This window comes from Podarcis liolepis, assembly GCF_965112155.1.
Source record: "Podarcis liolepis genome assembly, chromosome: 14".
In the NCBI taxonomy this organism is placed as follows: Eukaryota; Metazoa; Chordata; class Lepidosauria; order Squamata; family Lacertidae; genus Podarcis; species Podarcis liolepis.
Window position 1 is genome coordinate 24,153,552 of NC_139569.1, and position 25,306 is coordinate 24,178,857.

At 48.4% G+C, this 25,306-nt stretch overlaps 1 protein-coding gene across 2 annotated transcripts in view; it reads right to left on the bottom strand.

The window, feature by feature from the left end:
- PKD1 (polycystin 1, transient receptor potential channel interacting) overlaps positions 1 to 25,306 on the bottom strand; it is a 112,463-nt gene that overhangs the window by 33,649 nt on the left and 53,508 nt on the right. The window contains exons 7-18 of one of the 2 annotated variants that reach the window (XM_083473932.1): positions 21,816 to 22,024; positions 20,092 to 20,207; positions 19,873 to 19,999; positions 18,641 to 18,915; positions 16,843 to 17,592; positions 16,057 to 16,188; positions 15,194 to 15,369; positions 14,487 to 14,620; positions 10,155 to 13,780; positions 7,697 to 7,843; positions 2,345 to 2,488; positions 487 to 766 (exon numbers count right to left, since the gene is read on the bottom strand). In XM_083473932.1, the coding sequence (XP_083330058.1) occupies positions 487 to 766; positions 2,345 to 2,488; positions 7,697 to 7,843; positions 10,155 to 13,780; positions 14,487 to 14,620; positions 15,194 to 15,369; positions 16,057 to 16,188; positions 16,843 to 17,592; positions 18,641 to 18,915; positions 19,873 to 19,999; positions 20,092 to 20,207; positions 21,816 to 22,024 (6,116 nt within the window). Of the gene's footprint in view, positions 1 to 486; positions 767 to 2,344; positions 2,489 to 7,696; positions 7,844 to 10,154; positions 13,781 to 14,486; positions 14,621 to 15,193; positions 15,370 to 16,056; positions 16,189 to 16,833; positions 17,593 to 18,640; positions 18,916 to 19,872; positions 20,000 to 20,091; positions 20,208 to 21,815; positions 22,025 to 25,306 lie in introns of both variants that reach the window. The other variant, XM_083473931.1, reaches the window with a different exon arrangement.

The window sequence follows — 25,306 nt, forward strand, 5'->3', positions numbered from 1 at the left end:
GAAAATGGGGAGGAGGAGTATGTAGCCTACCTTGAGCTCCCTGGAGGAAAGCTGGGATATAAAAGTCATAAATAATCCTTGGATAAAGGGCGGCATATAAATTTAATAAACAAACAAAAGAATAATAAAAATGTCTCAGGACACACTCAGAGGCACCTGTTCCATAGGCCCCATAGCCAAAGACTAGCTTTAAGACAAGTCTCCAATAAGTTCAATCATCTATCTAAGGTGTGGGCAACCTTTAGCCCTGCAGATGCTGCTGAGATACAATTCTTATCTCCCCTAGCCATTGGCTACCCTTGCTGGGATTGATGGGAACTGTAGTTTAGCAACATCTGAAGGGCCAAAAGTTCCCCACACCTAGTCTATCTAATACACTACACCGTCCCTCCTATTTCTTTTAGGGATCTATCAAACCAAGCATAATTTGCTCTCAGGTACATATTTTGAAGCTGTGTTGGACATCATCTTGCACTCTGGTCTCACCTGTACATTCAAAATGAATCTTGGCAGTCAATGCTTGGATAGGTCCCATTGGAGACAACCAGCAGGACCCCCCAAATGGTGGCTGGTTTGGAAACAGGTCGATGGAGGCAAAGCCTTCCTCCCCTGTGGCCAGATCTGTAATGTGCAGAGTGAAGGTATAGCCCTCGCCGTCCTTCAGAGCCCCCGGCCTCAGGACCAGGTTCATTCCTCTGCTGCCAGTGGAGGTGGTCGTTCTGTCCAAGGCCAGAGTCTTATTTTTGAAGCTGTGTGCCGACCATCTCTACACAGAAAAAAGAGGCGCAGAAAAAGACCAAGAAAAGCTTCAACTTTTGTCATGTAGAATTTCTAACGTTTTCAGACTGTGTGTGTGTATAGAGAAAAGTTACTTTCAACACCCGGCCAAAGTTTTGGATGATCACTCAGCTCCATTCCCAGACATTTGGGCCAAGGAGAACAGGCAGGAGCCCAAACTGTCTGCTGGGAATACTTCCACCGTGGGATCCAGCTTGAGTCTCCTGCATTACATCACCTTCCAACTATTTTTTTAGAGGCAACAGAAGAACACGGGTGGGGGAGAGACTGAAAAGTCCTAGGACCTCTGCAGGGCCCCATCACTTGGTTTAAAGCAGGCTTCCCTAACCTGGTACCCTCCAGATGCTGTGGACTACAACTCCCATCAGCCCCAGTCAGCAAAGCCAATGGTCAAGGATGACGGGAGTTGCAGTTCAACAGCAACATGAGGCCTGTTCTCTGTGAGAATCATGTTCTCTACTTGACAAGGAAGTAGGATCTCTTGGGAGCTTTTGTTTATAGACCACACTTCCATAAAAACACAGCAAAGTGGTATACAGAATACAAAATTGAAGTAAGATAAATTAAAACCTCAGTAAATACTGGTTGGTAAAAAGAAATTCACATGGCAAAGGCCTGTGTGAATAATACAGTTTATAGGAAGTGTCTGAAAGAAGGCAGGGATGATTCCTGATAAACATCAATCGGCAGTGAGTTCCACAGGGCAGGGCCCACCGCACTAAAGGCTCGATCCCTAGTGAAGGCTGTCTAAATCTCAGGGATTTCCCAGAGTGGTCCATCAGGTGTGGCATTAGGAATTCAGTGAGAACTTCCATCTCATGCTCAGACTGTATATAAGTGTAAATAAAATCTGATTATCACAGAAACTCCATAAAGTCTCCAGTGGCCATCAATCCAAGGAATCCAAACCCATGAAAAGTGTTCGGACCCTGGAAAACCTCTCACCGCCTAGAGATTGGGTTGTGCTTAACAATACAGGCCACATTCACAACAGAACATTTAAAGCGCCGTGATACCACTTTAAACAGCCATGGCTTCCCTCCAAAGATTTTGGGAGCTGTATGGTGGGAAAGTGGTTGGAGAAAAAAAAATTCTCCCTCTCTCATAATACTAGAAGTTGTGGGCATCCAATGAATGCTGGAAGACACAGGATGGGTAAAAAAAAAGGAATCCTTCATGCATTGCAAAGTTAAAGTATGGAACTATCTCCCCCACCAACTAGGATGGCTTTAAAAGAGGACTAGGAAAATTCATGGTAGAGAGGGCTATTGATGGCCAGGATGACTATGCTCTGTCTCCATGGTCAGAGGTGGCAATGCTTTTGAATACCAGTTGCTAGAACACACATGATGGGAGAGTGCTCCTGTGCTCTAGACCTGCTTTGCGGGTTTCCCATCTGGTCAGGATGCTGGACTAGATAAGCCGATGGTATGATCTAGCAGGGCTCTTCTTATGTTCCTAGTTATAGTGGGCACATCCAGGCACCCAATTAGCTGGCAGTTGACTGTGCAAGGCTGACCCCAGAAACATCCAACGGCCACCTTACCCCCTGTTTGGAATTATTTTGGCAGTTCAAGCAGGTCCCCTCCAGGTACACATAGGAGCTGCGGCTCACTTCGTAGACAGACTGGGCCTTGCAAGAGACACACTCCAGGGAGACGATGGGGACCGTCCCCTTCTTCAGTAGCACCTGGGAGAGAAAGCACAGTGAGCCCACAGAAGCAGAGGTGTCAGCAGAATCCCTCCCCAGAGGATAACTGGAGCAAGCAGAGTCTGTGTTAAGAAGAAAGAGCAGAATTCTGAACTATGAGAATCTGAATTCTGCACCATGAGGCCCTGAATCCCACAACCAATATATTTCTTTTCTTTTCTTTTTAGGTTAACTTGTTTGTAACATCTGATTTTATTGGTAATTTTAAGGTATATTTTATGTAAACTGCTTAGAGATTTTAATCATTGAGCAGTATATAATTTCTATTAAATAAACATAAATTCTGCGAAATTAATGGATTTACATAATTTCCCCATCATTTTGTGTGATTCGTTCTGTTACTTAAAATAATCATTTCGCACGATGTAGGCTGTAATCTATAGGATGACCAGGGGCAGGGGGAAACGTCCATGTGACGTACAGGCCTAGAAGGTGTTTTCTCTTACAGGACTAGGATGATTCCACGTTCATCAAAAACAACCTTCCCTAGCCTGACACCCTACAGTATTTTGGACTCCAGTTCTCATCAGCCCCAGCATCATAAAACGGCTATGCTGGCTGGGGCTAATGGGAGCTGTATTCCAAAACATCTGCTGGGTACCAGTTCAGGGAAGGCTGGCATGAACAGGCCCTTTTTCACACAGCTGGAATCTACAGACAAAGAGTGATGATTTCCCAACCCCACAAGAGGGCCCTTGAATTTTGAGGTTAACATCCCCTCCATTAGTTAATACTACACAACTTGGCTCCAGGGGATTTTTTTCATCAAATTTATCCCAGGCTTCACTAAATTAAAGGAGGCCAAATTTATCTTTGCTTCTGCTTCCTGCCTACATCAGATATGTTGTGTTTAACGTTTCTCTTAGATGCCTTAGTCTCAGAATCCTAAGTTTATAACCTGCTACCTACAACACTTGGGAGGGACTTGTTCAGCCCATATCTCCATCTTAGAATCAACTCTGCAAGCTGACCTCATGGCTGCCTCTTCAGACTACTTTGGGAGTCCTGTTGGTTTTTATGGTTTTTCTTCATTCCACCCACCCCTAGCTCCTGCTTTGTGTAACCACTTGATGATGAAGAGTTCTGGAGAACTCAAAAGCTTTCCACACTTGTGTAACACTTTGGTTGGTCCCACTGAAGCTATTGCCCAACTGTGGATGGTTGGAGAAAGGGGAATACTGTTCACCAAGGTTTTCCTCAATTAGGCAATTGAAAACAGGACTGCTGACTGATTAAGCAAACAACACACAATAGGTCAAAAGGGCAAGTATGAAAAAGGCTTGGAAATGAGAACTGAATGGCAAATGCTTGGAATTCCCAGCTGGGTTCCACAGGGAAATGCTTTGCTAAACCCTGGCACCCCAGGATGGCCTCCACTTCCACGAAACACTTGTCTCTCCAACAGCGTAGGAAACGGTCTCATAATGAGCCAGATCATTGGTCCGGCTACCTCAATACTGTCTGCACTAACTGGCAGCATCTCTCCAGGGAATAATATAACATGTGGTTAAACTATGGAACTCACTCTGACGGGAGGCAGTGGTGGCCACCAACCTGAATGGCTTCAAAAGAAGACTGGGCAAATTCATGGAGGAGAGGGCTATTGGTGCCAAGTAGCCATGATTGCTATGCTCTGCCATGTTCATGGAAAACAATCTTACTTGGCTATGAGTGATGGCCAAAGAAGAAAGCTCTGCCTTCATGGTTGGAGGCAGCAATGCTTCTGAATACCAGTTGCTGGAAACCACAGGAGGGGAGGGTTGTTCTTGTGCTCAGGTCCTGCCTGCAGGTTTCCCTTTGGGGCATCTGGGTGGCCTCTGTGAGAGCAGGATGCTGGACTATGGTGGGCCTTTGATGAGCTAGTGTGGTGTAGTGGTTAAGAGTGGTAGACTCGTAATCTGGTGAACCGGGTTCGCTTCCCCGCTCCTCCACATGCAGCTGCTGGGTGACCTTGGGCCAGTCACACTTCTCTGAAGTCTCTCAGCCCCACTCACATCACAGAGTGTTTGTTGTGGGGGAGGAAGGGAAAGGAGAATGTTAGCCGCTTTGAGACTCCTTCAGGTAGTGATAAAGTGGGATATCAAATCCAAATCCAAAAACTCTCAATCCAGAAAGCTCTTCTTAGATTATTACAAATTCTTTCCCAACCCTACCTGGAGATGCTGGGGGTTATACCTGGGGCCTTCTGCAATACAAAGCAGATGCTCTATCACTGAGCTATGGCAACTGTGAGATATTCCTGCTATTGCGCCATTATCTCCATGCAACTCTAAATAACTCCAGAAGCCAAGGCTGTCTCTTGAGGCTTCTGGCGATAATAGGCATTTTTGACAGTAGCGATAGAGCTGTGGTTTAATGTGGCAGGCTGTTAAAAGAGCACCAAAGCCCTCTCTCCGCAGAGCAAGATTGAAGGGCCCCATCTGTTCCTCCCGTCCCTGCGACAGTCAAATCATTGTTTTGCATTCATGTATGCAAGCGAGATTGTACGGAATGTCCTTGAAAGACTATCGATTTGACTTTGGTTCTTTCTGCCTCCCCCCCCCCCCGCACCTTCCTCTTTCCTTCCAGTCTTCAGTTTCCAAAAGAACAACACACACACACACACACACACACACACACACACACACACGGAAAGAAGGAGAAGAGCAAGAGGGAGATCAAGGCAGTAAGAATTTCCACTTGCAGACAAACGGCATCTTGGGTTGCCAAGCCTCTCCTGGAGCTGGTGATAGAAACCATAAGGTTTTTTGGCCTGCAGATTTCTTTTGCTTCTCAGTTTTGTTTTGCAGCCTACCGATAGGTGCAGTTATTTAAAAAAGAAGGGGGAAAGTGTGCGTATGTTGCCCTCCCTCTCTCCCTCTGCTTTTCCCAAGGCACCATGGGAAGAAAAGCAAAAAAGAAAAGCCTCGGCTATCAGCAAAAGGGTTCTTTTTCTCTCCTAATGTTCATATTTGTAGATGGGCAACTCTGGGCATTCCACGCCTGCCTCTGCAACCCCACTCAACACACTGGGCTATCCTAACCTATCTGGCAGCTGTCTCCCTGCAGGAATGGGAGCCATGTAGCTCAGTAGGAGAGCATCTGGTTTGCATGCAGAAGGTCCCAGGTTCAATCCGCAATGGCATCTCCAGGTAAAAAAGACTGAGGTATCAGGGTTGGGGATGAGCTCCCTCTCCCCTTGAGGCTTGGAGAGACCTTTGCAGAGACAACAGTGATGGGCCAGATGGGCCAATGATTTCACATATGGCAGGTCTGTGTAGGAAGAGGATGATCCCAATGTCAATCCCTGGTAGGGCTAAGAAACACCCCTGCCTGAAAACCTGGAGAGCTGCTGCCAGTCAGTGTAAACAATACTGACTCAGTATAAGGCAGCTTCCTATGTTCCTGTTTAAGTCAGCCATTTATTCAGAACCATGAGAACTGGAATCTTACATTTTAGTGGAAGGAATATAGATGGACTATAAAAGGAATATTGATACAGCACTTGCTTTGCATACAAAAAGCTCCAAGTTCAGTTCCTAATGGTATCTCCAGGAAGGGCTAGGAGAGACTCTCTGCCTGAAACCTTGGAGAGTCACTGTAGAGGCAACGCTCTGCTTTGCGAGGGCAAACCTCGCACCAGACGTGCAACAGTAAGTCAAGGAGCGTTATGCCTGCTTTCCCAGACCTTTTGCCTTCTTGGCTAGAATACAGGGTTTCCCCCCTGACCTTTTGTCCTTTCACAACTGGTTTGCTAGACATATCGCTTGGCTGGAGCATTGCGGGGAACACAGACGTAATCAAGTATCGGGGGGAACATTCGAGGGAAGCACCTGCGGACACGTGTACTTGCTAATGCTGGAAATGTGCGTAGATAGAAATACGTTAAGTTCAGGGTGGTTTCACTACTGTTTCCAATTACTGACTTCTGCTAATAAAAAGAGCCTCAGCAGAGCTAGCCAGCAGCTTGCTTGGAGCATGCTTGCTAGCGTGCTTCTGCACAGCTCACCTGCATTACCAACTCCTGTCTCATGCCATCACTTCAAGTCACTGTCTGCCAGTGTAGCCAGTACTGAGCTAGAGGCACCAAAGGTAGGACTCCACATATAGCAACTTGTGTGGGGGGGGGGGACGACCTTTAGGACCTGCTGCTTATCAATGAAAGCAGCACTTTCAATTTCCTTTGCAATCTTTAACATGTTTCCCTTGCTGCCCTTCTCCTGTGGCCGATGGGGGAGCTGAAGCCACAGGAGACTGACTTCACCACAGTCACACTGTGAATCTGTGGTAGAGCCAGAATGCAAACCAAGGACTCCCAAATCAGAGTTCATCCTATCCCACTTGTGCACTTTTGGGAGGAGGGGCATTTTCAGTCCAAGGGCCACATTCCTTCATGAGCAACTTTCCAAGGGCCACATGCTAGTGGTGGTACAGCGAACAGCAGTGAAATATCTATGGGAGCAGAAATCCTGGGACTTCTCGGCTCAAACTTCAGAACCTCAGAACCTCAGCTATGAACATGCAACACCAGTGTGGCATAATGGTTAGAGTGTCAGACTCAGACCTTGCAGGCGAGAGTTCAAATTCCCTCTCAGTCATGAAGCTCAATGGGTGACATTGGGCCAGTCACTGTCTCTCGCTCTAATCTACCCCACAGAGTTCTTGTGAGGATAAAATGGAGAGGAGGCAGAACCATGTAAACCACCGTGAGCTCCTTGGAGGAAACATGGGATAGAAATGTAAGAACAAAAACAATAACATTACTACAGTAACAATGGTAGTGTATAGCTTACGGGTATTGCAAGCATTACAGAGAATATGTGTGAGGTGATGTGAATGCTTAAAAATGGGAAGTTTTGTTCTGGATAGCACTGCCATGATGGCTGGGGCTGATGGAAGTTGTAGTTCAAAATATCTGGAGTTGCAGAGAAAGATTTATGGAGACAGAACAAATTCTCAGATTCATCGGGGAGGCAGGTGTGTGTGGCTCTAATTCCAGGGACCTAAATGCAGTCTCAACAGAGCACCACGATCATCAGTACGGACTAGGGCCCTGCGTGGCTGTTCACACAATTAAGTTCCAGTGGAGGGGCATTCTCAAGGAGAGTATGAGCCTGCCTTTCCCTATTGCCCTGAAGAAACCCACAACGGCAGTACAGGAAGGTACTGTTTGAGGGTGAAGAACAGAGAGGACTCCATGACACTAACCGTTTGATTCGTAGCTTCAGGACTCATCCCCGTTTTCCAGACGGCAAGGTCAAATGTGTACTCCACATCTGCTTCCAGTATGGATCGGGAAACGGTAACGACTCCCCCTGTGGCAGTGAAGTTGAGTGCACACCCTGCAGATGAGCTCTGTTGCACACAAGGAAACAGGGAGGAGGAGGGCAGAGGAGACATTCAAAACCTGCCTTAAAACAGAAGGTCAGTCCTGTCCTGAGGGTCTGAGACCAGAACCTGGGTATATGTCAAACTTCTTCCTGTTCTAGTACCCTCATCTTGTTAAAACAGGCTGCACCAACCATGGCAGGGCTGGCTGGAGCTGATGGGAGCTGTACTCCAAAATCTTAAGGGCACCAGGTTGGCATGCCAAAGGAAAGAGGGGAAGTGAGTAAGAATAAATGCAACTTCCACACCTACAAATGGCCTCCGATGGCCAAACTTTTGGGTTGCTTTTCTTGTAGGGCATACTTCAGGGCAAAATATGTGTGCCGCCAAAATACAATTTTGGAACAGTCATGAAAGATAGCAAAATAAAGATGGTGTGAATCAGGGCAGGTGAGTGTCCCTGCACAGTCCTGGGGCTCAGTTCCTAAAATTGGGGAAGGGAAGTCAAACAATTAAACCGAGGGTGTTTAATGGGAAAACACCACTGCAGTCTAATGAAAAAAACTTCTTCTTTGTGAAAATAAAAAAATTCCTTCCAGTAGCACCTTAAAGACCAACTAAGTTAGTTCTTGGTATGAGCTTTCGTGTGCATGCACACTTCTTCAGTGTGTATCTGAAGAAGTGTGCATGCACACGAAAGCTCATACCAAGTACTAACTTAGTTGGTCTTTAAGGTGCTACTGGAAGGAATTTTTTTATTTCTTCTTTGTGGGGTGGGAATCCAATGCACAGGATAGGAAATACCTGGCTTGTCAGCAGAACAGGTGGATCTCATGATTGTAGCTGATCCCAAGCTGAACCTGAGACAGCAGTGTGATGTGACTGCCAAAAAGGCTAATCTGATTTGGGAGTTGGTTAATCAAATTATGGTTTCCAGTGCAGAGGAATCAATCACCTAGGGATGAGGTGGGGGCTCTCCTTGATCTAGCTGGATTTTCTGCATTGAGCAGGGGGGTTTAGATGACCTAATAAACCCCCACCCACTTGCATCTCTAGAATTCAGTTTTACGCCACATACATGCCATACATTTAAACTAAATTTTGTCCACACCTCCCTTCCCCCCCAAAGAACCCTGGGAACTTTAGTTTATCCCTCAAAGAGCTACACCCCCAGCAACCTGAACCATCTACAACTCCTAATATTCTTTGGGGGGAGGGAATGTGCCTTAAATATATTGCGTCAATGCAGCCAGTCTTGAGCTCAGCAAGCCTTAAGCCAAATCCAGTTGCTGTACCCCCCCCCCCCAGTTGCCAATCCAAAAAGCAAAACACAACAAGGCAGAAAGCAGGGGGAGAATGGGGACATGGGGTCTCAGCTCACAATGCCCCTCCCCCTTCTCAAAGTACAGATCTCCTGCAGCACTAGTTCCAGACCAGGCTTCTAAGTCTTTAAAAGGTAAAGGTAAAGGTACCCAGACCATTAGGGTTCTGGCGTTGCAGCGCTCATCTCGCTCTATAGGCCGAGGAGCCGGAGTTTGTCTGCAGACAGCTTCCGGGTCATGTGGCCAGCATGACTCTGGAGAACCAGAGCAGCGTATGGAAATGCTGTTTACCTTCCCGCCAGAGCGGTACCTATTTATCTACTTGCACTTTGACGTGCTTTTGAACTGCTAGGTTGGCAGGAGCAGGGACCGAGCAACGGGAGCTCACCCCGTCGTGGGGATTTGAACCGCTGACCTTCTGATTGGCAAGCCCTAGACCAGGGGTCTGCAACCTTTAAGACAAAAAGAGCCACTTGGACCCGTTTCCGAAGGAAAAAAAACTGGGAGCCGCAAAACTCGTCATTATAAAAATAACTTTTTGTCACTTTTTTATTATTTCTTTGTTTGACCCCTCAGAATTACTCCTCCTCATAGAAATAAACGTTAAATTAACAAGTTACCTTTTTTGTGTGTGTGTGTTCTTCACTCCTTCAAAACAGTGACCAGCGTACATGCCCCTTACAATGTAGCGAGCGGGAAGGTGACGTCGGGACGGTGCATGACTAACGCACGCACCGCCCTCATGCGACGTCACAGCCAGTACAGCGCCCGCCACAGTGGGGAGTGTTGGGGCGCACAATGCGCCTCCTCCCCTCGCTAGTATCCGCCCCGGAGCCGCGGCAAAGGTGCAAAAGAGCCACATGCGGCTCCGGAGCCACGGGTTGCAGACCCCTGCCCTAGACTCTGTGGTTTAGACCACAGCGCTACCCACGTCTAAGTATTTAGAATGATGGAAATAACCCAATAGTGCGCCCCCACCCAGCTGCTCCTTCACTCAAAGCCCAGGGCTTGCTTACCTTGGAGGAAGACATACAAGACCACTGATAATGTAACGGCGTCTGTTCCCAGTCTTCTAGGTTAGGGTCATACGATTTCTCCCCATCCAATATCAGGTCCCGGGTGCTGGACCACACACGGTACGATCCTCCATCAATGATGGGCACCAGCTTGTTAGGCGTGACAGTCACGTTTGCGAAAATGCTCTTGGACAGTGGTGTGTCTCCGAAAGAGACCAGGAACTTAAAGCAGTAGGTGCCCAGGTCGAGCGCCAGCTTGGGGATGACCAACTGCGGCCGGCTCACGTCTACGTTGGACAGGAGGACTTTGTCAGAGGCGCCCAGTTGCAGGCAGCTGGGGGCTTTGTAAATCTCCCACACGTACTTGGTCTGGTACCTAGTGCAGCCCCGCAAGTCAAGCTGGGCTTCCAAGTAATTCTTCTGCGACCGCTTCATGACCACTTGCCCAGGTAACGCCAACTCAGCTTCTGGCTCTTCGCATTCCAGCACCTGGACTGTGATGGTGAGCTGGGCAATGGAGAAGCTGATGAGGTTGGAGGCGTTCACTTCCACCAAGTAATCCCCATGCCTTAGGTAGGTATGGCTGGCGGATGGCACCCTTGTCCTTTGAGCTGGAGAATCATCTCCAAAGTGCCACCAAAAGGCAACTTGCCTTGCGCTGGGCAGCACAGACACCTCAAACGTTGTCGTCCGGTTAGCAAAGGAGCTGACAGGCAGGAGGGAAAGTTGTGTTATGATGTCTTGGACTTCTATCACAATGGTTATGTTCAAGCTGCCCAGACGGTTCCAAGCGGTGAGATGGATCTCCAGCCGACCTGCAGCTTCCGGGGTATAAGAGATGCTTCGGCCTTCCACGCGGACCTGGGAACGCCCGTGGTCTCCCTCCAAGGAGAGCTGCCACAAATATGACACCCGCGAGCCACTGTCAACCTCAGCTGTGAAGCGCCTCTCTACTCCAACAGGCATGCCTTGCTCACAGCAGTTTGCGACCTTCAAGCCATGGATGGCCTCCAGCACCACAATGAGGACTTCCGTGTAGTCCACACTGATGTGGTTCTCTGCAGTCACCCTTACTAAGTAATCTCCAACCTGGGTGAATGTATAGGTGAAGCTGGAAGAGTTGAGTGCCATGGAGTGGTTCCCGCCGACACTCATCTTATAGCTCACAGAGGAACCAGAAGCCATCCCAATGACAAAGTTGACCTCTTCCCCAGGCTCCAGCACCTCCTTGCCCACAGTGAGTTTTAGGCCCTGAATTGGGTCTTCCACGGTCACGCTGTGGCAGGCCACATCCCAGCTGACATCGTTGGAAGCATTTAAGCAGACGGAGAAGACTCCAGGTGAGGGGAATGTCAAGGCCACTCTTTGCCCACATATGGTGGTGTTCAGCAGCTTCCAGGTCCAAGCTACGTCAGAACCCCTTTCCAGCTCCCCAGAGAAGTTTACCTCTGAGCCTGACTCAACATAGCCAGTATAATTCAGCCTCACAGTCCTGATCCTCACCCCTATGATGGGCTCCTGAATGTACACCACAAGCGTTGCGTTGGCAGAGCCAAATTTGTTCTCTGCCACAACGGTAACAACTTTGGCACCAGGACTTGGGAAGGAATGTGTGATGGCAGAGGAGGCAGTTTGGAGAAAGAGACCATCTTCCAGGTACCAAACATACATCAATCCAGTCCCAGCAGTGACACTCGTACTTATGTTCACAGAAATGTTGACCGCAGCAGGGTTGGGGGAAGCGATGGGCTTCAAGACACCAACCTGCTCAATGAACTCCACTGTCTTGTTCACTGTTGAGCTCCCCAGCATATTTGTGGCTTTCAGGTGGATGACGTAGACCCCTGCTTCCAGGACAACCAGGGAGAAGGTCTTCCCTGCAGAAGTCTGCACAGGGTGGTTTTCCTTCAGGAGAGTCCAGTTGTAGGAGATGTTGGTGCCATCCCTCACTGCCGCCTGCATCTGGAGCGTCTTGTTGGTGGGGAAGTAGGTGTCATCCATGAGGTCGCCACCGGCAATGTGAAGCCCTTCGATCTGCTCCAAGACATAGATGAAGATGCTGTCCTGCAGGCACCCAATTTCGTTCTCTGCAGTCACGATCACATTGAATGTCCCAATTGAACGGAAAGTGTAGGAGATGGTGGAGTAGCCGGGGATGGGGGTGCACCTGTCGCACAAGATCCAGGAGTACCGGGTAGCAGTGCCAGCCAGGAGGGTGGCTGTGAAGCTCACAGAACCATTTAGAGGCACCACCGTCCTGCTGGCATTGATGGTCAGGCCTTGGAGGCGCCTCTTCACTGTCACATTAAGCCTTGCTTCACGGAAGCTCACATTGTTCCAGCCCGTCAGGGTGATGGCATAGGTGCCGCTCTTGTTGTAGGAGTGGGTGATGAATTTCCCCAGCTGGCTCATGCCATCCCCAAAGTACCACAGATAGCTCACGTTGGTCCCGCTAGCGTTGGCAGAGAACAGGTAGACTTGGTTCAGTTCCAAAACCTTCGAGCCGTTGGACTCAATCCTGATGACCCCAACCGGCTCTTGGACTTCCACAAACACTGAGTCGTTATTGAAAGATACGTTGTTGCAGACTGTCACTGTGACCAAGTAGACGCCGGGGGCTTTGTAGGTGTAACTAACTTCCGTCCCACCAAACCGAGTGGATTCGTTTGTCCCAAAGTCCCAGAGGTAGCGATAGGGGTAAGGGGGTAAAGCTGTGACTTGGAACTTGCTTTCGTTGCCCAGTCTCACGAACTGTGGCCTTATGAACAGCGAGACGTTGGTGACCTCTGGCTCCACACAGACCTCGGTGTAATAATGAGCTTTGTTGACCTTGCTTGAGAGGACCAAAGAAAGGTGAAAGGTGCCACTGCGGGTGAAGTTGTGCCTCACTGTTGGGTCCCCATTCACAGTGACGTTGGATGACCCATCTCCAAACGTCCAGTCAAAAAGGTAGTCCTCTGGGTTACCAGAAACATAGGCAGTGAGTTGTACGTCGGGATGCTCTGGGATACAAGTGGAAGGCTCGATCTTCAGAACCATCAGCACGAATATCCGAACAGGAACTGCTTGGGAAACAGAGTTGACTGGATTCGTTGCTGTGACGTTTACCGTGCAATTCATCTCCTTTAAATAGATGTGCATCACGGATGCCACGGAACTGTTCACCACGGTCCCGTCACCCATGTCGAATATCCACAGGATGCTGTCCCCTGTTTCCACGGAAGCGGTGATCTCTACTGGCGTGCGGAGCTCCATTGCTTCCTCCAGAACCACCTGCAACCCGCTAATCTCTTCAAAGACACGGTAACTCTGGAATGTTTCTACAGCACTAATGGTGTTGTTGGCTCTCAGGCTGACGTTGTACATTCCCTTGTTGCTGTAGGTGTGGACTATCGCTGGCAGGCTTTGAACAGACGCCACAGAGCCATCCCCAAAATCCCAGATGTAAGAGACCCCATAGCTAGATGGCAGGGGGACAGCTTTGAAAGTGACAGGGCGACCAGCAACCAAGACATCTGCATCAACTTCCAGGGTCACTTCCATCAGGTAAGTATAGATGTGGACAGGAATCGTGTAGGTCAGGTTCTCAAATTCATTGGATACTAAAACACTCAGGATATATTCACCTGCATTTGTGGCCAGGCCGGGGAGAAGGGGGCAGGGGGAAGAGAGGGGGAGAGGGAGAGGGAGAGAAATGAGTAAGAACTTCCCACTCCTGTGGTTTCTCTCTTTGAACAATATGTGCATATTTGGTAGATGAAAGATAAGCAACTGTGAATTGCTTACTTTTCAGGATGTTTTGGTTTGCATCTTAATCATTTTTTTAAATTTAAAAAATCTGTACTGTTTTGACTGCTCTGTTGCATGGTGCTCTGGGCACCTTTAGTTGGAAAGGCAGGGCAACAGCAACAATATTTCATTTCGTTTCATGGAGAAGGGGAAATCTGTCAATTTCGGTTTCTCTCAGTTTCCCATTTTTCCAATCTTATGTTGTTATCCAGATCCGTTTGGAAACATTTCCACCTCAAAAAGATTCCTGCATTGCAGGGAGTTGGTCCAGATGACCCGCGTGGTCCCTTCCAACTCTATGATTTTATGAATTCCCAGCTGCTTGTTGGGCCCATTTGTGTGCTAATAGTAGTCAGATACTTAGCTGTGATTCCTGCATTGCAGGAGGTCCATTGAAGGGACTTTGGGTCCCTCCAAAGTCTACAGTTCTATGGCTATGATTTGCATCTACACAGAAAGTAGAAACTGTCCTAAGGACACATCCCATTTGCTCAATTGGCCATGGGGTTGCAAACGAAAAACAAAACAGAACACTTTTCTCACCTGATTCTTGGTAGGTATGCGATACATTATGCCCAATTACAACCTGGTGGATGTTGGGGTCTGGCACGAGGAAAGACTCGTTATAGGGAGGCCTGAACTGGAAAGCAACACGTTCGCCGTCTCCAAAGTCCCACCTGCAGAGCAGAAAAGGCAGTAAGGCATGCAGTTGCAGGCAGGTAACAGATCTCCCTGTGGAGATGGCAGTCCCGAATCGGTGGCACATGCCCTTCTGGCTTGCACTCTTTATAAAGACTTGAGGAATAAGATTATCACCCCTCTTTTATTGTCCATTCTAGGTCACCCAACCACTGCCACAGTATCCTTTTTCTTGACAGATCAAGATGAGCAGGTGACAGCAAAGGTTGCAAGGTTTTTAGCTGGGGCAATCAGAATAAGATCTACCATTTGACTATTGATTCAAAACCCCAAAATGTATTTTATATAATTGGCTTTTTATTTCTGGGTTTTGTATATTGCATTGTGGTTTTATTCATTCAATTCAATTCAATTCATTCAATTCAATTCAATTCAATTCATTCAATTCAATGCAGTTGCAGGCAGGTAATGGAAAAGCTGGAAGGCCAACACAGCTGCCCAGTCCATGGAAAACCTGCTTCCAACCCCTGATGCATGGAGTGGAAACACTCCCCTGCACAGCCCTTCTTTTTCATTCTGTTTTGTTCCAATCATACACCGGGAGAACTCACAGGAATGTGGCGTCCACAGCAGAGTCCACTGTAACCGTGGCTGCCAGTTCCACAGTGCTGTTCTGAGGGACGAGGGGTGGGATCTCAGAGACCACCAGATCCTTCATCCTGTTCATCTTCTCCACAGTGATGTTGTAGTCCACAGTGACGTTGCTGACGTGGTTGGAGGCGGTGAGCTATAAGGGAAGGGGAAAGAAAGGAAAGGGGCATTTGCACCATGACATCCTTCAGCATTTGTTTCCCCCTCCTCTCCATCATCCGCTCCGGGAGAGAGAAACATCCTGGAAATCCTCACATGCTTTTACCCCTTCATTCCTCTCCTTGTTACCCAACACTAAGAACATAAATGCAAAAGAACATAAAATCATAGAATCATAGAGTTGGAATAGACCACAAGGGCCATCGAGTCCAACCCCCTGCCAAGCAGGAAACACCATCAGAGCCCTCCTGACATATGGTTGTCAAGCTTCTGCTTAAAGACCTCCAAAGAAGGAGACTCCACCACACTCCTTGGCAGCAAATTCCACTGTCGAACAGCTCTTACTGTCAGGAAGTTCTTCCTAATGTTTAGGTGGAATCTTCTTTCTTGTAGTTTGGATCCATTGCTTGTAGTTTGGATCCATCATAAGAACCTGCTGGATCAGGTCCAAAGGGGACCATCTAGCCCAGCCTTCCTGTTCTCACAGTGGCCAACCAGATGCCCCAATGGGAAGCCCATAAGCAGGACCTGAGGAGAAGAAGACCACTCTCCACTCCTGTGGTTTCCAGCAACTGGCATTCAAAAGCAGTGTTGCCTTCAACAGTGAAGGCAGAGCAAAGCCATCATGGCTAGTAGCCATTGATAGCAGCTGCCTGTGACTTACCGACAGCTTGTACACAGCCGGTGTCTGGTAAATAACATGGAAGACATCATTGTAGAACGTGAAAGAGCGCTTATCATCCACGGTCCACCGGAAGGTAACGTCTGATCCGGCATCCATCATGGGGACGTAACTCTGCAATGGATGGGAACAGGCAGGCACGTGTTTCAGAGAAAAGTTTACATGTGACTTTCCACTTCAAATCATGACCATTCTAAGAGCAGGGCCCCTGGCAAGTGGGCTCCATCATTCTCAAACCGCTTTTGTCAAAAAGCAGAGGAGAAGTAAACAGTATGACGAACTCAGAAAGGGACGGATCTGACAATGATTAGCGGGGAAATGGTGCAACAGCCTTCCCCAGCCTGGTGGGCTCCAGATGTTTTGGACTGTAATGGCCACAGATGTGCTGGCAGGGGCTGATGGGAGTTGTAGTACAAAATAGCAGTGTTGGCCAGGGTTAATACAAGTTGTAGCACAAAACACGCAGGAAGGCTGAGTCAGAACACATAAGCATTTTAGTGCATCAATTCCTGAACATACACATTTTTGCAAACCACTTCCCTTCATATAATGCATTTTAAGTTATTTTCACTAATATATGCATTTTTTACACCCACACCCACTTCTGTACACATATCTTGGCTGAAGCACTGCATTGCAAAATTCAGAAAAGTGCAAATTTCAAAGGATCAGTGCATTTCGGTTTGTGCATAGTTCCAGAAGGTGCAGATAAGGCAGGGTGGTGCTTAAAGGAGAACCAAAGCAAATGCATCTCCTTACCCTACTTACCACACGGTTATTCAGCAAGACTCTGGTCTCTGGGTCTGGGGTTGCGCGGAGGCCTCGGATGGCATCCTCTGCTTTCACGGTGATGGTGATGTTCTGGGAGCTGACGGCATTCTCTGCCCACAGCACTCGGGTGCTGGCATTTCCCCCGATGTTCTCCAGCACGACGACTGAGAACCAGGTATCATTGGTGTCCCTGGTACACTCAGGCACAAGTGGGATGACAGAAGGTGGGCAGCTCCTTCCAAAGGGAAAGCTCTGGCTCCCCGCGAACCATCCAGCAGTTGCGTTCACCCCAGAAGAGATTTTCACCACCAGCCAAGTGTGATTGGTTTCCACATAGATTCGGCCACCTTGCTCTGGAGGGTAAATGACGTGGAGGCCCGACACCGGAGAGACAGCCACGAAATCACAGGATAGGTTGGCGCTGAAGACTCCATTCTCTACAGTGGCCCTCACGGCATACAGGCCAGGGCGGTCCACACCCAAATTCCCTTCCCTGATAATGGCTACTGTCTTTTCAGCAACAGAAAGGACCCTAAAATAGCAGGTGGAGTCGTTATGCCAGCCACCGGCCTCAGGGTGCATGAGAGAGCCTGGCTCCCAGTCTGAAGAGTTCAGGGTGAAGTAACTCATCTGGTAAGATGGCACCTGGCTTGGGTGGCAAAGGATGAAGGCCCCAGGCCCTGCGTCATGCTGGATGCTCACGGTGTCATTTGGCCTGATGAAAGTGTCTTTGCTCCTGAAGTGCAACTGTGAAAGAGAGGTCACGGTCACTTCGATACTCCAAACCCAGTCCATTCTGTATGGGTCACTGCAGGCCCCACCCCCACCCCTGTACTGCAACTGTGAGTTAAGTGTTGGGTACACGGGTTGGTTATGCTGGTCACACCCAACTGGGTACAGCAAGCTCAAAAGAACTCATTTATCTAAGATATTGTGCCCAAGTTTGCTTATTTCTTTCTTGCTCCCAATCCATTTTCCTTTTGTGATCCTAAGTCTGAGGTCTGGGCAGAGGCGGAGCTAGACGCTCTGGCATCTGGAGTGGTGCGCATGCTGTGTACCCAGGGGTGGGGCTAGCCTTCCGTGGGGGTGCGGTGATGTCACCCCCCTCAGGGATGGCACCCAGGGCGGACCGCACCCACCAAACACCCCTTCCTCCACCAGTGGGTCTGGGACTATCGTCCCCCCCCCTTTTTTGTGATTTGTAAACCGCTCTGGCAGCCCTTCTTGGTTACTGCACAGCATATTATTTAATTCCATCTGTTACATCTTCTCAACCAGATTGGTCAATAATGCAGCTATCAGCCCATACAAGCCTTCTGCTAACCAACAACGCAGCCCAGGCTGCAACACATCAGAAGCAGACAACGGGGCAAAGCAAAACTAGTCAAGGTAGCACTAACTACTGAGCCCAAACAGACCCTCAGAGGAAAGGAGGGGGGCAGCGGCCAGGATTAGAAAAAGAGTCTAGCCAGAAGCAATTGAAACTCAGTACAGTGGTACCTCGGGTTAAGTACTTAATTTGTTCCGGAGGTCCGTTCTTAACCTGAAACTGTTCTTAACCTGAAGCACCACTTTAGCTGATGGGGCCTCTCGCTGCCGCCGTGCGATTTCTGTTCTCATCCTGAAGCAAAGTTCTTAACTCGAGGTACTATTTCTGGGTTAGAGGAGTCTGTAACCTGAAGTGTATGTAACCCGAGGTACCACTGTATATTGATTTCAGAAAATATTACTGAGTGACTTAATATGGCACAATGATAGAAATATCCCGGATGCACTTTGGGTTCAAAACACTCACAAGGTACCGTGTGGAAGGGCCAGGTGGCAAGGTAAAAAGCGACTCTTTGAGCTCGCTCCTCCCTGACAGGTTTTCACAAGTGCGAGGAGAGGGGCTGGGCGAGCTGGTGGCAGAGTTGTTGGCACAAGTCTCTGGATCACAGCAGTTTTGTAGCGGAAGGCATGTATTGGTCAAAGGGCACCACAGGAGCCCAAGTGCACATTCCATTTCTGCCCATGTCCCATTCTCTTCCAAATTGGGTAACAGCTCCATGGTGTTCAGGACTTCCTTGCAGACTATGGGCAGGAAGGAGAAAACAGATAAACATTGCCTGAGCCTTGTCTGGGCTCCAGAGATATATTAATAATTTTATTTATTTAATCAAGAACATAATACTCCATAACATGTAAGATATAAGAAACAGATGTAAAATATAGTTGAATGGAAGTTAAAATGAAACACATGAAACCAAAAATCAAGGTACAAATTTGAGTTGTTGCATTCATAATATCTGGGGAGAATAATATTGGGGGAGCAAAACAAGTCCTTTTATGTTATGTTCTGCTTGTAAATATGTTGTCTGGGGTGGGTGGGTTGTCTTATGACATTCTTGTGTGACGCTGAAGGGTTACTAAGAGTTCCAAACAGTGGTGTAACAAAAGCTGGACAAAACAACAATACTGGAACATTTGTGGTACGAAAAGTTACAGGGTTTTAGCAGGAAGCTATGGGCATGCAATGATTGGAAAATAAGCAGCATCTCTGCCCCCAAACCTTTGCAGGTGCAGAGTACTGAAAGCTGGATTGTATATAACCATCCTGATACGTGAGCACAAATAATCTTGAATAATGCACAATAAAAAGGGTGTCTGCCAGCCCCAAGAAAGTCCTGGTGTTCTGCTACTCTGGAGGGTAGGACCTGAACCAGTGGATTCAAATTACAAGGAAGGAGATTCGGACTAAACATTAGAAACAGCTGTTTGACAGTGGAAGACTCCTTGGAAAGGTGGTGGACACTCCTTCATTGAAGGTTTTTTAAGAGAGGTCTGATTGCCATCAGTCAAAGAGTTTTTAGCTGAGATTCTTGCATTGCAGGTGACTTGGGGTACCTTCCAAGTCTACAATATTATGATTCCATAACGTTCCAATGCAATGCAGAAACTGGGGCAGGAGACCAACTTCCTTCTTTTTGCACAAATATTTCAGATTCACTTTAGCAAGAATTCCCAGCAAGCCACATAATGGCACCTCACCTCCTGTGAGTGCTGGGCGGTGCACTCGAAACCGGACTTGGACATCCCTCTTCAGCTCCTGAGTCACAAGCTCCAAGGCTACCAAATAACCCTCCTGCTGGAACTCCAACCTAGGAAACACCACCGTCTGGAAAACACAACACTCAAAAGGTTCACAGAGCTGCAGGGTGTCTTAGCAGGGGAGATCTGGGCTGGAAGGGAACCACTAGCATTCCTCACCTCCACCGTTCCTGACGGGGCTGACAGCTCCTCAGTTTCCGTAGCATTGCTCGTGGCCACAGAAGTATCAAAGGTGGGAGTGCCCAGGTAAAAGTGCTCAGCATTTAAAAGGATCTCTGTTTAAAAGAAACAGGTAGGGAAGAAAGTTAGCCTCTATTCCTTTTTCTTATGGAGTGACATTAAGAGGAGCCTGTTGGATCAGCCCATCTAGTCGTGTTCTCACAGTGGCTGAACAGTTGCCTGTGGGAAACCTGCAAGCAGGACCCAAGACTAAGCACATAACATATATCAAGTTATGTTATATATTTGTTGCTATATTTTAAAAATCAGGGATGTCAGGGGTTCAGGAGCAGAGGCGAGGGCTAGGGAGGAAACAGAGAGCGAGGGGGAGGAGGCAGAAGAAAAGATGAGTGATGACGACCCGAGATCTCCGAGTCTTTCCAGTGAATCAGAAGATTCACAGAAAGGAGCACCAGTAGCCAGGGCAAGGGGGGAGACTAGGGGGACACCCCAGGAAGATAGAGCCAGAGGGGACTCAGAGGGGAGCAGTTGGAAATCGGGACCAGCATCACTGCCAGAGAGCAGGGAAGAGGAAGGGCGCCAGGGATCAAGCGCTGGCAGCTCACAACAGGAGGGAGGGCACGAGTCAGGAGTGGCCACACCTCCATCGGGGAGCGAAGAGACGGTTAGACGGAAGGTGGAAGGTTGGGCGCGCGCGCCAAGTTCAAATACACAGGAAGGTGACGCAGTAGGCAGCCCGGAAAGGGAGCCAGGTCCTAAAGCCCGGCGCAAGGAGACAGGAGGGTCCGGGGGGTCAGCGTCAGAAGAATCCCGGAAGGAAGAGACCCCGGGGGGCAGAGGGACCCAGAGAAGAACAGTCAGGCGGAAAAGGTGGAGTAAGGCTAGGATATTAAGTTGGTGCACAAGGGGCGGAGACTCAGACGGAGCTTCGCCGATCTAAGCATAAGACGTAGAGTTGCACGCAGCAGCTTGAGAATGGAAACTGTAACTCAATAAAGACTTTTATTTAATGATCGCTGGCTAGCGTGATCCTCTGTGAGCTAGGATCTAGAAGCAACTCTGACACCCATTTTTATTTTTTTTAAACTATCACAGCTATTGGGAAACAGAAGAATCAATTGGACGGAAGATGCACCTACTTTGGACACCATCTAGTTATTTGGATACTTTCAATGGGAAAATGTACCTGGATGCATCTTCCAAAGTTATTATTAAATTCCTCCCCACAAGCCTTTGACGGACAAGCAGTCTTCTGATTCTGTAAAAAGCAAGCTTGCCCCAGGCAGCCGATGGGCAGAGCCTACTCAGTGCCTGGATATAATTTTCATGGACTGGGGGAAGAACTTCTGGCTCCTTGTCCTTTCCTCCCAGCCAGAAAAAAAAAATAGAGTACCGTATTTTTCGCTCTATAACACGCACCCGACCATAACACGCACGTAGTTTTTAGAGGAGGAAAATCCGTAGGCATGCCACCTGTAGGCATTCCCTCCATAACACGCACAGACATTTCCCCTTACTTTTTAGGAGGAAAAAAGTGAGTGTTATGGTGCAAAAAATACGGTAAGTCACACAGAGCAGAAAGACTGCAAAGGATGAGAGAAATGATGCACAATGTGTTGTCCGGGTTGCAGAATTCTTGGTGCAGAATTTTAATGTTAAGTACAGAGCTGCCTCCAAGAGAGACCCTTCATGAAGCCACCCACCTTGCGGCTTGTGCTCGCAGACATAGCTGTGCTTGGCTGTGCAGAGGTCTGTGTTGCACTGGCCGGCCGGGCCCATCCGGACACAGTGGTCAGCATTGGACGGGTGAGGCTCTCCAGGGAGCCAGTTCTGACAGCTCTGCAGATTGAAGCCTTCCTCTCGCTGCAGAGGGCTGGGGCTTGCGTTGAACCCGATCCAAACATCCAAGCTCCTTTTTGGGGAAGAGAAGGCCAGAATAGTATCAGGGAATCACAAGGCATTAAGCACACCACCAGTGCATGCATGGAGGAGTCTGCAATCCGAATTCCAACACTGGAGGAGGCAAGAGCAGGGGTGCCAAAGGTAAGAAAGAGAATCTGCCTTATACAGAGTCTATCTAGCTCATTAATGTGTACACTGACTGGCAGCACTCTCCAGGGTTTCAGGTGGGGGTAATTTCCAGCCCTACCTGGAGATGCCATTGGGTACTGAACCTCAGACGCCCTGCATGCAAATCAGATGCTCTACCACCTAAAAATAAAGCAAGCTTCTAGTCTTCATCATTCTGAATCAAGGGCTGATTTAAAGAGGAACATAGGAAGCTGCCTTACAGTGAGTCAGACCCTTGATCCATCTAGCTCATTATTATCTACACTGATTGGCAGAGGCTCTCCAGGGTTTCAGGCAGGGAGGGGTCTTTTCCCAGCCCTACCTGGTGATGCTGGGGATTGAACCTGGGACCTTCTACATGCAAAGCAGATATTCTATCACTAAGCTATGGAGCTTCCCTAAAGAAGAACGGGAGGAAATGCTTAGGCTTCTGAGCAAGGTCAGTCAGTAGATTAAGCTGGAAGGGTTGTGCCAAAAGCTCCATGGAAACTGTGATTTACCACCCTTCCTAATAAATCTAACCAACATCTAATTTCTTGGTGCTGAAACGGGCTGTTGTTCTGAGCACTGGTAACTCTTGCATTGGACTAGCATAACAAATTGTACACAGGACTGTCAACAACAGACTCTCAGCAATTCCCATTAGTTCAAAATGGAACTGTGGGGCTACTGGAACTGGAAGTGGCTAGGAGGATCACTTTTTCCAGTTTTCAAACAGCTGCAGTGGCTGCCCATCTGTTTTCAGGCACAATTCATAGTGCAGGCGGTCATGTTTAAGGCCTTACACTGCTATATCAGTTGCTGGAAATGGCAGGAGAGGCGACTGCTCTTGTGCACGGGTCCTTCTTACAGGTGCCTCTGGTTGACCATCATGAGAACAGCATGCTGGACTAGATGGGTCACTGGTCTGATTCAGCAGATTATTCTTATGCTTAGGAGCTGGGGACCTAAAGGACCATTTTCAACCTAACTGAACCAGTGGCGTAGCGTGGGGGGTGCAGGGGGGGCGGCCGCACCGGGCGCAACATCTGGGGGTTAGGGTTAGGGGGCGCAAATCCACGGGTTAGGGGGCGCAAATTACTTGCCTTGCCCCGGGTGCTGACAACCCACGCTACGCCACTGTCCCCACCCCACCCCCACACCAATAAACCTGCTTTTAGCTCTCACTGCTCTCGCCGACTCGCCTTAGGCTGGACTGGGGTGCGTAGAAATCACAGAATTGTAGATTTGCGAGGGACACTCAGAGTCATCTAGTCCAACCCCCTGCAATGCAGGAATCTGAACCAAATCATCCATCCTCGGCTCAGTGGCGTAGCGTGGGGGTGCAGGGGGGGCCCCGGCCGCAACATCTGGGGGTTAGGGTTAGGGGGCGCAAATCCACGGGTTAGGGGGCGCAAATCCACGGGTTAGGGGGTGCAAATTACTTGCCTTGCCCCGGGTGCTGACAACCCACGCTACGCCACTGAACTGAACATCACCTAGGGCCCTCCTCCACGTTCCCCTTAAGTAGGGCGAGGGTGGTAACTGGAGAGAAGGCCTTCTCAGTTGTGACACCTCATACAGCAGCCTCCCCCAACCTGGTGCCCTCCAGATGTTTGGCACAACTCCCGCACAGCCTGAGCCTGCATGGCCATTTTGCCCTAGACAGCTTCAACTTTTACAGTGCTCTCTCTTCCAGTTAACGGAGGTTAAAAGATAGCAGAGTCCAAAAACACAGGAACAACCTCGGCTAGAAGGGGTGGAGGCACTGAAGTGGGTGCCTGCATGATTTAGCAGCCGCAGAAGCAAAGAGCGTGGCTGGAAGAAGAGGTCACATTTTCGAAGCCTGACATTTCATGAGCACTCTGGACACATCTGGTTGGAATAACAACCCTTCTCACCATTGGGGACATTTCTCTCCCACTTGAATTTGCTCTGAAATTGCAGTCTCTGTTGTAGGGAGGCTGCTGAGAAATGTGCATTGTCCAGATGTACCGAAATCAGCCTCTGAGTACAGCAGCCTGCTGCTCCTTGGGAAAGCTTGGGGCTTGTAGGAGCAGCACTCCTCTTTGGGTGCCTCTGATGATCCACTGCTATGTGGCTCAGTTTCCATTGGACTGTGGGAAATGGAGCGAACCAGGACCCTGGAGCCACCAACTTTTGGCTCTGCCTCTCTAAATCACTCTGTTCCAGCTGGTCATTGCAATATCTTTGTAACTAAGATCTAAGTAACTGAGCTTCCTTCTTTCCTCCTCCCTTCCAACTGCCTTTTCTTTTGTGTTGTGCCTTTTAAATTGTAACTCCAAGATAAGGCATTGCCCTACCACTCATGCTGCTGAGGCACTCTGGACAGCACCAGTTATTAGATAATCAGAGTAAAAGTATGCTTTTAGCTTGTTTATGTATTTGTGTTACTGTACTTTTATTCTTGTTATGAATCACTTTGGGTGCTTTTTGTTGTTGTTGTTGGAAGCAGTACATTTTCAATAAACCAGTACATTAATTCAACTGTGACCAAGCCTCTTCCCATCTCCACCCCTGCTGAAGTAGTGGGTGTCTTCCATAAGACAAGACGGCATGGCTTAGCTTGCAAGAAGATAATAAGTGGTTCTCCTACCACTGAGGCTCTTTTGCTGGTCATAGTAATAAATGAGGTCATGTCAAAAAAGAGCTTTTGCAGCGAAAAAACGGTGACAAAAATAACTTGGCCTTCCAAGCCAGTAGGGCGTGCTTTTTCTTCTTTTTAAGCTACAAAAATATGTCTAAAGAACAAGAAACTGACTGTGTTTTGCTCCTGAGCAATTGGCTTCACTTAGAGACTAGGAAACATCCAAGCCGCTGCCATCGCTGAAGGCCCAGGGAGATTTTCCTGTCCTAATTCCAGCTATGATCTAACTCTTAACTCATCCCCGCCCCCCTCAGAAAAAACAACAAGATGGACTGCACCTCCCGCCTGCTGACCACTGGCTCAAGTGAGGGCTCTTTGGGCAAGTGTGTCAGTGGGCAGAAGGGATGGGCAAATCTATTCGCTTTGGCTGCTCTCCATTTCTCATTTCTCCAGTCTTAAATTTGGTTCTCCACATTTTCACGTCAGTTAGCTGATTATTATTTTTGAAAAGTCCTCATGACAAAATGCATCAGCATT